Below are 13,385 nucleotides of genomic sequence, written 5' to 3'. Positions count from 1 at the left end.
CAAATTGCGCGTTACAAAGTAAACGATGTAAACACAGCTGAGAGACAAACATGGGTATTCTATCAGTGAATGGAAATCGAAAGCTGGATTTAGCAGTATTTGCGACATCACACCGTGGAATATAAACGTTTGTAATTATTTTTTCTCATAAACATATCGCATGTCTACTTCGAATACACGCCACTATTCTAATTAGCTCCAGTTGTCAGTCCTGAATAAGATATAATAATTTGTTTCCTCGTGAAAATGAAATTACTTGGAATTTTGATACCCACCCCTAGTATATTGATAGACCCCCTTACTAACTTATTTCCCTAACCGATTAAGAGTTTCTATAGCACTACAGCAACACTAAAATTCAGTCATAAATGATTGATACTATTAGTTATTTGGTATACGTATTCAGTTAACAAACAGGATCAAAGATTAATATTTTTTTAGATTATAAAATGCATGTCTATATCTGAAGTAGGTCTACATTCCTGACAGAGGAAGCATAAATATTTGCAAGCTTGTTTACAGTTTGTTTCATTTAAGAAAGTAGATGGTACTGGAAATCATTTTTATTAAAAATAAGATCAGTGCTAAGAGACACAGCAAGAATGACTCATTAAGATATGTTAGTTATGGTAGCTACTGCATAGCCTTGAAACACATGCAGATTCGAATGTTTATTTTTGTGGTTGCACTTCTAGGCCATAAACAGGATGTTCTATGTATTCAGTGCAATATTGCTTCAGGTCCTTATTAAGGTTTGGCATTTGCGGTTGATTTGTAAAGGGTTTATCTACAGCATGATGTTTTTGTGTGTTTTTTGTGTTGCCAATACAAGTGCTACTTCATGCCATGGAGCAAACATACCACCTACAGTCTGTAATCACCACTGTGGGGAAATGATCAACAAATAATATCTGCAAATGAACTCCTCCACATGTGCAAGAACCATAGTTTTAAACCTACTTCACTTTATACTATAAACGTGATAAACTGAGATATTTTTAATAAAGTCTTGGAATGTGAGCCCAATGGCCTAATTTAAGAATTTCATCACTAAATGCATAATAAATAGCAAAACTCATTGTCACTCCGATAATCTATGAATCAATGTTCTAAACATGTACTTAACTGTTTGATTGGCATACTAGAAGTTGGTAAGGAAATAAGAAAACTTTCAACTTTATGGATAACAACTTGCTTATTGTGACGTTTGGATGCAGATTCTTGTATGTTATTAAGCTTGATAATGGTGTAAGAATCTACATCAAAACTTTGGTGCATGCAATGAACCAGAAGTTGTTCTCCATAAAGTTGTATGTTTTCAAATTTACTTTTTATTTCCTTTGATGACAGACACATGACACAGATAATGTTAACATACCATGCACACCATACATATCAAGCATAAAGTTTTCATTGATCTTATTGTGTATCTCTTATTGAAACCTCACTATGTTGTCTGATTTCATTTTCAAATCGTTATTTAACATGTTTAAAGTTCATTTTATATCTTTAAAAAATGGTATTTGAATAACATACATATTGTCTGATTAAAGTATGAACATGTGTGTAGCAGGGACAATTTGGGGTACTCTCCAAAAGCAGTATGCCCTGTGTTTAAGATCTGTAAACATTGCTGTTTTCAGTTTCTCTATGTCAACTTTATTTCTGGATAAACATGATAAAGTGAGTCAAAGTCCCTGACAAAGTTCGATTGGCTCTGCATTTTCTTGGGTGTGTTTAAAAATATTAAACTTTGGTTTTAGGAATCTGTAATGATTGCGGAAACTTGGACCTAATCTGTTGAGCAACAATGTCCCGTACAAAAGCCAAGAGTGCTGACCAGTACAAGGTGCTGACTGGAACTTGCCCGGATGAAGAATGCCAAGCCAAACTGTACTTCCCAGCATTCGACAAAAGCATCGAATGTACAAGTTGCGGACAGCGCCACGACAAAGCTTCACTTCAGAATGTTGAGGAAGTCACCAATACCAACATTGCCCTGCATAATCTACTGAAAAATGTTCTTCTTGGCAATGTCAAACCTCACAAAGGTCCTGAAAATATCAAGGTTTTAGGCTTGTCAAATTATGTGTGCAAACTTCTTTCACCAATTCTGACCAATTACGGCATGGATAAACAGACTGGTAAAGCTAAGTTGTTGCAGAACGAATTTGACTGTGCTGTTTTAGGGGATCGTGCCTTTCTGATTGATCCGGAACATTTGTCGGTTATGGGATACGGATGTGACCGTTCGGGAAGTAAACTCTATCTTAGAGAAACCCTGAACATCGTCCAAGAGGTCAATGATAACCAGGAATATCTCATTCCAATCCATGCAGATGGTGACGGGCATTGTTTGGTGCATGCAGTGTCAAGAGCTCTGGTTGGTAGGGAGCTCTTCTGGCATCCTCTTCGAGTCAACCTCCAGCATAATTTTCAGATGAATTTATCCAAATATAAAAACCTGTTTCAAGACTTTATTGATAAAGACGAATGGTCAGATATTATCAATGAATGTCACCCAGATTTTATTCCACCGGACAGTGAACCTCTTGGCCTCCGAAACATCCATATATTTGGACTTGCAAATGTCCTGAAGAGACCAATCATTCTCATTGATTCCATTGAAGGAATGCAAAGCTCTGGAGATTATTGTGGTAAGTATGGTTGAAATGTAATTGTTTCAGGTAACCATGCGACCTAAACACGCTTAATATTTTTTATCATAGCTGGAAAGAGCCATCAATAATCCATATTAAACATTTGAAAAAGAAATCTGATGTTTCTGCGTATTATCATTGGTGTAGCTATTTCTATTTACTACTATATGTATTGATGCACATTGAGCCTGTTGAAGATACCTTAACAGTGTCCTCACAATGTGCGGGGGCACGGGTGGCCCAGTCGTCTAAGGCGCTGCCATTCCCTGTGTAGAGATGCGTCCCTCGGCACGCCAGAAACCTATGATTGTGGGTTCGAATCCCGGTTCGCCCCGATTATGTTTCTAAGTTAGTCAGCACCATACCCGTGCTCGTGGGTTTCACCGAAGTGGTAAACGTCTGAGACCTGCATCACTTCGGGCTTTCCTCCCACATTAAGCTGACTCACTTCCCAATGCCTACAGTCCCATTGTGCCTACAGTAAAATCATGAAATGATATGGTCTGATGCTCAGAAAGTGATGCATGAGTGAACAGGACTGACCTGTTTCACCTGTGGTATAAGATAAACTTGTCCATACTGAGACAACAAAAACAATGTAGAAGCAATGGGAAACACTTGTGAAATGAAATCAAAACATAACACATAATGAAAGTCACTCATATATTATATTTATAATATAACAATGGCAATATTTTTACTTTCAATCAATTAACCAAAGGTAAATCATAGGTTATGGTCCTCTGTCTCATCAGGGGGCACGGGTAGCCCAGTCGTCTAAGGCGCTGCGATTCCCTGTGTAGAGATGCGTCCCTCGGCATGCAAGAAACCTATGATTGTGGGTTCGAATCCCGGTTCGCCCCGATTATGTTTCTAAGTTAGTCAGCACCATATCCGTGCTTGTGGGTTTCACCGAAGTGGTAAACGTCTGAGACCTGCATCACTTCGGGCTCTCCTCCCTCATAAAGCTGACACGCCGTGATATAACTGGAATAATTTTAAAAGCGGCGTTAAACCCAACTCACTCACTCACTCACTCACTCACTCACTCACTCACTCACTCACTCACTCACTCACTCACACTCACTCACTCACTCACTCACTCACTCACTCACTCACTCAAACATTGACATTTCATTTTGTAAAACTGAGTGATTCAAATTGACACTTCGAAAACACGAAGAACGCATAAGGATTTCACGTCAAAAATGTTCTTAGTCGCGACAGCGATCCACATAACTGTGGAGTCGATAGCTTACAATATATTTCTATCTGAGTCCATGCTGAAGAAGTGTGAAACAACATACCTTTTCGATAATTTGGGAAGGATAAAAACGGAAGGTGTCGGCAGGCTAGAGTAATGACCGTGACCTTATTGATAGCTCAGGGGGAGCTAATCTTAGTTCAAACTCTAGTTGAGAGTGGTTTCCCTTTGTATTCGCCCGGGACACCTTGCTCAATATTACAGTTTTCATAAAGCGCAAAAGTTCCGCTGTTATATTTTCTGGATCGCATTTGTGTCAATGCTTTACTCTTTATTTTCGCATTTTATACAATTATATCAATCTACACATGTAAAAAAAACCATAAAGGTTTCGTATAAGTTTTTACATCTAAAATCATGTGGGACGGGTGGATTTAATAATTGCATTTTAACTATACAGTGTAGTATTTATTGACTTAACAAAGAAATACATGTGATCAAATATTTGTATACAATATTTAATATTTTTCTTGCAAAAGTAATTGTAATTTGTTTCATTTTAAATTCAATACCTATCTTATCTATATCCTATTGAAAGACAAATATTTGATAAGAAGTGATTAAAAACTGTCTGTTGAACAATTGCATTCTTTAAAAACAGGTGATTAACGGCATATAGATGTATTACATTAAATATAACAATTTACTAAAAGTTTGACAGCAAAAGTTAAGCATAGATTTTCGTATCGACAAATCAAATAAAAAAATGGGTTCCCATGCTCGTTCGGGTTATCGTCAAAATGTAGCATAGATTGCCCATTGTCCAAAATTCACTTTCCAATATATGTTCGCAGAAAAAAAGTTTATTGAATGAAATTTACTGATCAATATAAAATACACATTTTCAACACAATAATCTTTGCTTTCAATAAACCGGTTTTAAAATATTTTGGTCTTTTTATTATTTAAGTCTACATCTTCCCGTTTTATGTTTAAAAAAATATAGATATACTTGAGACAATAAAATCGTTGTAACGTATAGGGTCAACGGACAAATACTAGTAAATGATCCTCAGCAATTCTGTCCGACAAGCCAAACATCATTGAACTACGTTCTGGAACAGATTTGACACATTACAAAGTATTTCGCTCCTCAGCCAGATTTGAATGAAATCAGACAAATCAGTTTATTAGCTCTACTTAATCTAAAAGGATAGAAAATGGCTACATAATATTATGTTCACGTTAATTTGTGGCGTGTTCCATGAGACAACATGACTTGACAATTGCTAAATTATCTCCCTTTGCGAACAAAAATTAGTGTCACTTTTAAATTTTGAAAAGAATTATGGATCTAGATAGATAAAAAAAAAGATTTCATCATCTAAATACTAATAGCTTGATATTGTATATAAGTCCTTGGTTACTTAACATCAGACTTGAACACGCATTTAGAATAACTTCCCTTACTATGTCCTTGACTTTGTTCGCGATGTGTTTATATCATAAAGTTATGCGCGCTCACGAGAGGACCCTTTGAAGGGAAAATAGTGAAGTATCTTTTTTGGCGGGTCATATAGAATATATGCAGGAGAATGAAAACACTGATAATGTTATGACTCTTGTTCTCCCATACTTTAATTAATTTTATTATAGTCATAATACTAATATTGCTTTGTGAAAAAGGCACTAGACCTAAGTATTCTTGTAAGAGCTCAAACCTACGCCAAGAAAAAAATAGTTGTGTTTCAGGTAACATGGACCAATATGGGGAGATATGTTGGTTGTTGTTCTTGTTTACTATTGTTGTTTAATTAGGTTGAAGTGTAAATTAACACAGATGGCATTTTTAGATTTGAAATTAGTTGTAATGTCTCTCAAATTTGTAGCTCAAAATACTGGAGTTATCTACATGATCTAGACCTGGCTCTAGTCTGAAGCAAACGTAAAGTCAAAATTCCCCAGAACATGCAGAAGTGAATTATATATTTCCCTATTTATGTTAAAATAGTTATATCTAACGTCATGGCCATTTTGACTTGTATTTGACTGATAACAGGACCAATATAAAATAAGAGGCCTTAATGTTTAATTTTACATTATCACTATAATATTAGTCAAGGTTAAAATAAATGTTAAAATACCTTGACCGTGTCATGGTACATGCCTCAGTGTAATAGTTCTGGATGCAGTATGTGGTGGCATATGGTCCTGTGTACAGAGCACAGATCACAAATCAGGTGAAGTTAAGCAACGTCAGTCACAGAGAGTAGTTGAATGGGTGATAGCGTTCAGTAGCTTGACTCTTGAAAGTTTCATTACTTTCAAGGCTTTTGGTCCTCCCTTACACTGAATTAAATGTTAAGCAGCTCTCGCACTTTGCCGATGTGGTTTCTGAGCTCTCCCGAGCCTAACTCGAGTTTGGTACGACTTTGGTACGAGGTGGCTACGAGCTGCTAAATAATTTGGCAGGAATTTGTCACATGATTTAACATAGAGGCTCGTATAGCTCGTATTAGACTCGGTCAAGTCGGCAATAAATTTTGCAGATGATCCTCATACGAGTTCTGTATGAGCACCACGAGGTTGCCACGAGGGTACTACGAGTAGGATGAGTGTGTTATGAGTTTGTTAGGAGTTGGCTGGCAGCCGGAGTGTTTTGAGCAGTTCCAAAACTCTCGTAGATCAGTACGAGGTATCCCGAGTTACCCCAAGTTACCCTGAGTTTAGTACGACTTCGCTATGAGCTCCATACGAGTACCCCCGAGTCAGCTCAGGTCCATACTCGGGATGCAACTCAGCAAAGTGTGAGAGCCCCTTTACTCATGTCTCCATGGGCAAGTGACTTTTTGAAATATGCCTCTGTTCACCAAACAATGAATGAATACTCAGTAGGATGAGGTTGTAATGTGACTGTTATTGCCAAACAGACTGCTTTGGTTGCACATTTCCCAGGGAGATGAAAATTAAAATTTTAAAATGTGCACACCGATCCATTTACTGGAAATTATAAGAAATATTATTGTCCAAGCGCCTTTTGAGCAGTTAGGTGTGCTATAAAAATTCATGATATGATATTATATAATAATTAAACCGTTTTGACCCACTTACTCATGCTAGTTGACTTCTCCTGACACAGGGGTGTTCCTCCCCGTGATGGTGGATCCCGAGGACTGTAAGAAGGATGGTGTGCTCAATAAGCCTCTGTGCATTGCCTGGAGCAGCAGCGGGAGAAACCACTTCATCCCTCTCGTAGGCATCAGAGGTAAGAAACTAAATAGAAATGTTTTAATCATTTGGATTTATCCATGTCCCAATTTGTTTATATATGTAATAATACACACTTTTTATTTCTCTACTCTCTCTGTCAACAAACGGGCCAAATTATATTTCTCTCAAATTTATGATGTCAGATGCCATTCTCCCATCTTCCCGAGGCATGAGAGTTAACTGACTTTAAAAGTCCAGTTTCCACCCTTGCCGAACTAGGCTTGAATTCCTGGGCTCGATCGTAGCGCCACCAGTGGCTATTACGAATTATGTCCCTTCTATGCCTCTCCTATGGACCAATCAGATTCCACCTCTCGTATCACAAAACTGTGGCGCCCAGTCAAGACGATCTGATCGATAATCAAGATCCATATATTGTGATAAAATGAGTCTTACATCGCGAAGTGCATCAAATCACGTGAGCACCTTGATTAAAAACATGAAAAGATGTAGAAAATATTTGTTCACAACGAGTTAGCGGTGCACATGCTTTGCAAATCCCGCAATCGACCGAAATCTGCATGACAGATTACGAACCGGATTTCGATTTCGGAGCGCGATTTTGATTGGACTATGCATAGACTTGTTAGTCCGGCCAAAATGTAACTCCATAATACCAGCCTAGTTCGGCAAGGGCAAAAACTGGACTTTTAAAGTCAGTTAACTCAAGAACGACTCAGAAAAGATGAGAATGGTCCACAATCTCCATGTTCAACGTATGTTATCTGAAGCGTCAACCTTACTTCTGCCTCACAACGTTGAGACTGCTCAGAACCAGCATCAATGTGTTCGATTCCTTGATCAGTCTAGACTTGCAGGCTGCCTACCTGCATATACCTATCCATCCCTCAAGCTGCAGTTTCCTCAGGTTACAGTTCTATGGAGTTCACTACCAATGGGCAGTTCTCCCATTGGGCATTTCAGTGGCCCCATGGCTATTTACACAAATAATGAAGCCAAAAACTGTTTCTACACCTGAGGAACATTTCGTGTCGTACATAGTCCAGTTCATAGGAGGCCTGTTTCAGACAGTACCGAGGGACAGATGGCTAAAGATTTTACGCCTCTTATCACCTGCACTACACCAACCATGCACCCTTCACCTATGGCAAGTGTTGCTAGGGTTATCAACTTCAGCGCAGGACTTAACCAGCAAAGGCCGATTACAAATGCGTCCAATTCAACAATTCCTGAACCCTTACTTCAGGTGTCAGGATCCACTCAAGGCCATTACTCTACCGGTCGTCCTAGGCCTTACCTCAATTAGAGGATTGAAGAGTCAAACGTCTTAGGAGGAGTCTCTTTATCCGGGTTAACCCCGAAACTACACCTGTTCATAGATGCCTCCCTTCAGGGGTGGGGTGCTCACCTGCAAGGCCAGACAGCCTCAGGGCTATGGTCCGGCCCTCATAAAAAATGGCACATAAACAATCTGGAGTTGGAAGCGTTAATTCTGGCCATTTCTCATTGGCAGAATCAGCTACAGTCCATCCAACTCGCAATATCCACAGACAACAGAACTGTGGTGTGGTGCCTTCACAATCAGGGAACAACGCACTCCCCTCCCTTCTTCAACAGACTTTCAGTTTCTTCCATCTAGTGGATCGTCTGGAACTACAATTCATAGTTCAGCATATCCCCGGATGTCAGAACATACTGGCCGATGCATTATCGCACCCAGACAGGGTGGCTCTCACCGAGTGGAAACTTCAGACAGAAGCATTTCAGTTACTGCTTCAGAAGTTCAGGCATCCAAACATCGACCTGTTTTCTACAAGCCAAAGCCACCAACTTATGACGCATATCTCCTCGTTACCGCATACGCAGGCTTGGGCGGTGGATGCATTCAGCATCCCTTGGGAAGGGCTAAAAGCGTACGCTTCTACTTCCCAAGGTGATACAAAAGATCAAGGAGACAAGAAATCTTGCTCTGACTTTGGTCGTGCCCTGGTGGCCTGCGTGAGGGTGGTTTGTTGAGCTACTATCCCTCCTGCTTGGGACTTTAACGTGGTAATTTGGAGTTTGCCAGGGCCCCCCTTCGAGCCCCCCTGTGCATCCTCCTTTTATGAGAACTCACCAAGAAAACAATTTTTCTCTTGGCCTTAGCCATGGCGGCATGTGTGAGCAAGCTACATGCAACTGACATCACCAAGGTCCATTTTGAGCATGGTACGCACAGAGCCGTACATCTCGGGTTGTGCTGGGATTTTATAGCAAAACATCAACTACCAGAACCACCTGATCATTCCTTCACCATCCCAACAATATCGACGATTGTGGGAATCGAAGATGAGGGTGAACTTCTCTTGTGTCCGGTGCGGTCACTACGAGTTTTCATCCACCGTTATTGACCAACATGTGTCATTGTTTTGGGGGGTGAATTATTGAGGTTTTGGACTTTCTGAAGGTTACCGCCTCCAAACCATCCGATACCGATGAATTAGGAGTAATGCAGGATGAGTAAAAAATGTAGTAAAATCTAAATATTTTTTACATTTGTATACTTATCCTGCATTACTACATTTAAGGACCCACCCGTCGCAGACTTGCCTCCCCACTTTAGCTTCAGAAACCTCAAAAAGTTCGTTTCTTAAGCTTGGGCGACAGGCTATGATGTGAGGAAGGTCACTTGTCATCAAGGTGACACGACAGCGGCCATGGTCCATGCAAAAAGCAGGAGTGGAATGTGAAACATCTTTATTTCTTCACCCAAGACCATCTTTTTGTTGTCGTAAGGCAAGCAGTGAATGCTTTGGGGAGTAATGCAGGATCAGTATACAAATGTAAAAAATATTTAGATTTGACTAATTATAGATACATGTATATGGCAATACGATTACATACACAAGAAATTAAGAACACAACATGTGTAAATGATGACAAATTGAAATGTATTTCACCAGCAATGATTAATATCTATTCTGACTAATTCTGTCACAAGTCTACATGTACCTTATTAAACAAAGCAACAATCACTATTCAGTCTGTACACTTGACAGAAACAGCAAAGTGCCACTTTCTCCTCAAGCTTGTTATTTCACAGTTAGGATATTGTGAGTCATGTCAAGTGGTTTTGATTCCCTTAATTTGCACTTTTTGATTTCAGGAAGTGCCACAATGTTTTTACTCAAGTCTACTCACAATGGTTTTGTGTCAAAAAAGATTACCATAACAATCTGATTGGAAGATTAGAACTAATTGGTTGAATAATTGGTTGGACAATTGGTTGAACAATTGGTTGAACAATTGGTTAAAATTGCACCGTATTTTAAACAGAATTATTTTATCTTATCCTGACTCATACTTATTGCTTATCTCTCTCTCTTCCGAATAGGTAGTGGAAACGTCCTGTGCTGTTCCTAAAGAACAGAGAAAACAGCTCACCCAAACGCACCCTCACTCTGCGCATGCGCACCGGAACCATGTGATCAAGCCCATTAACTCATCACTCTCTCTTTTTCGCGCCATCTTGGCAGCTGGAATTTTTTTTCTGTGCATCATAATCCAAGCTTTCCATAAAAATTCACCCTTTTTAACAAAATGTTTTGCTTGGATTATCTTCTGTGATATTCTATACATCATATCTAACGATTATTTTATATATTTGGCATTAGAATTTTTCGTAATTTGGACTCAAATGCAGCCCCTATAGGAGATCATGAAAATATGTAACCGATGTAAATTACGTTTTTCAGATTCGGACCCTCATCCAACCTGTACCAGCGGCACAGTACAGAACTGCACTGCAGAGAATAGATGCAAATTCTGCGCCCCTTTGGGGAAGGAAGAATTTAGTAATTATCTTTTTGCAGTGCTGAGGAAAAAGATGGATCGGAAACGACGTGAGTCATCACGCTCGTTATTATCCACAGAGACGGCTAAAAGTAAGAAGAGGCGAGAATACGCCCTGCCCTTCATCAGAGGAATTCGATTTGATATTATTCAAATTATCCCGCTGAATGTGATGCAGTCACCCCCCATCTTCCTTCCTCGTCTACCAGTAAGAAGTCTAGAGGGTCTAAGAATAAACCTACTGAACGCTTCAGTAAGGCTATCAATCTACAACAACTAGCTGAGAAAAAGAGTGCTGCATCATCTACTTTGAAGCCGTCTTCCCGACAAAACCACAGACTTCATCCGCAGTCATGAAGGGGGTTTCAAGCAAATCAGCTGTTTCTTCTAGCCAGAAGAAAGCCTGCGCGCAGACAATTACGTCCGCAAGTGTCATCCAATTCGGCTACAAATACAACCGATATATGCCTCAATCAGCCTCAGACCTTCGCACAGATACCGGCCTTCGCGCAGCCCAACACAACAATTACGCAATCCTCTACCTTCGCGCAGGCTATTAATCAACAATAGTATACACAGACGCCAGCGTTCACGCAGGCTCCCGCCTTCGCTCAGCCCAACACAACAATTACGTAATCCTCTACCTTCGCACAGGCATCAGCCTGCGCGCAGGCTATTAATCAACAATAGTTAGACAGACGCCAGCGTTCACGCAGGCTGCCGCCTTTGCGCAGCCCAACATAACAATTACGTAATCCTCTACCTACGCACAGGCGTCAGCGTAATTGTTGTGTTGGGCTGCGCGAAGGCGGGAGCCTGCGTGAACGCTGGCGTCTGTGTATACTATTGTTGATTAATAGCCTGCACACAGGCTCCCGCCTTCGCGCAGCCCAACACAACAATTACGTAATCCTCTACCTTCGCACAGGCGTCAGCCTGCGCGCAGGCTATTAATCAACAATAGTATACACAGACGCCAGCGTTCACGCAGGCTCCCGCCTTCGCGCAGCCCAACACAACAATTACGTTATCCTCTACCTTCGCACAGGCGTCAGCCTGCGCGCAGGCTATTAATCAACAATAGTATACAAAGACGCCAGCGTTCACGCAGGCTCCCGCCTTCGTGCAGCCTTCAACGTTTACACTGCCAACTACCTTCACGCAGCCTACCTTTTTTACACAAGGTACTTTGCTAACGCCTGCTATTAATACAGATGTGATAGCAAATATCACACAACAAGTCGTAATTTACGGCCTTCATTAACGGCTCCGAATCCTAACGCCTCCTATCTGCTGCGAGAGGAGGATATGTTCGAGCCCCCTCAAAATGAGGACACATCGGAAAAAAAATTACCCTTCAATTTATGAGGATCATGAATTAATGGCGTGGATTACAGATAGACTGCCGATATTATCACCGTCAACAAATTCTTCTCCCACTGATACATACTGTATCAAAGGGGACGATATAGACACACTAACCATCCCACCGATAAAACCAATCTCTAACATTGCAGAAAATCTTAATGTTTCTTTTGCGAAAGCCACGAAATCACAAGGACTTCAAATACCGAGCTTTAATTCTAAGAAATTCCCCATGCACGCCATGTCGCAATTTCTTCGCTCACCGGAGATTGATGAAGATTACTCACTCATGAAAGACATGCATTCTTTGGACAAGCGATGTCACGTGCTATGAGCCTCAGAACGACCGCGAAAGAATGCTACTTTCAGCTCTCGTCAATCAAAAGAAAAATCAAGAAATTTTTTCTGACCATATGAGTTCAGTGTCGGCAGGTTTAACACTACTACAGCGACAAGGTCTTATAAATAATTCTAATTGGTATATCTATACCAAAGAATTATTAAGACAACCCTGGGAGGCCCCAACCATTTTTAATGGTAACATACTCAAAATCAACAAAGAAGTGCTTTAAGACTCCAAAGATCATATGCTGATCAAGTCAGTTCAGACTATGAATTTTATGTATCGTCAATCCATGCAGAAAACCCAATTCAAAAGCCGTATGACGGGCATTCAAAAAGCTAAAGAGAAACGCTCGTACAACTACAGAGGTGGGAAATCATCTGCTTTTCGCAAGTCACATGACACGTCATGTGATGCCGACCGCGGCCGCAGATCGAGGTGATCTCGCAATATTACCAGCGAAAATGGGCTTTTGAACGACAGGGAACTCCCCCCAACAGCCGTTCATGTACAACATTCCCCAGTATGGCGGAAGATTAGCAAGATATTGGATGAATTGGGACATTCTAGGAGACGAATTCTAAGAAAGGGCTACGAGCCGACTTTACTCAAGAAATCCCCGTTATCTCGCAAGCCACCGAAAATACCTTATCGGAAAGAATTGTTGCCGAAGATAACTGAAGCAATCAATTCACGTCTCAACAAGGGCGCAGTCGAGATAATTCATCCAGAATTACTAACGCCGGGTTTC

At 40.4% G+C, this 13,385-nt stretch overlaps 1 protein-coding gene across 1 annotated transcript in view; it reads left to right on the top strand.

The window, feature by feature from the left end:
• The first annotated feature begins 23 nt into the window (after nt 1-23).
• The window catches only part of LOC124117772 (deubiquitinating protein VCPIP1-like), a 34,493-nt gene continuing 21,131 nt past the window's right edge, over nt 24-13,385 (top strand). Inside the window, exons 1-3 of the mRNA XM_046479780.2 lie at nt 24-127; nt 1,764-2,657; nt 7,004-7,129. Of these exons, the coding sequence (XP_046335736.1) occupies nt 1,811-2,657; nt 7,004-7,129 (973 nt within the window). The 5' untranslated portion in view covers nt 24-127; nt 1,764-1,810. The remainder of the gene's footprint in view (nt 128-1,763; nt 2,658-7,003; nt 7,130-13,385) is intronic.

The sequence above is a fragment of the Haliotis rufescens genome, unplaced genomic scaffold (assembly GCF_023055435.1).
Source record: "Haliotis rufescens isolate VD_foot unplaced genomic scaffold, xgHalRufe1.0.p SCAF_6, whole genome shotgun sequence".
Lineage (NCBI taxonomy): Eukaryota > Metazoa > Mollusca > Gastropoda > Lepetellida > Haliotidae > Haliotis > Haliotis rufescens.
The sequence above is the reverse complement of the archived record's forward strand: the minus strand, read 5'-3'. Positions and strand labels throughout refer to the sequence as shown.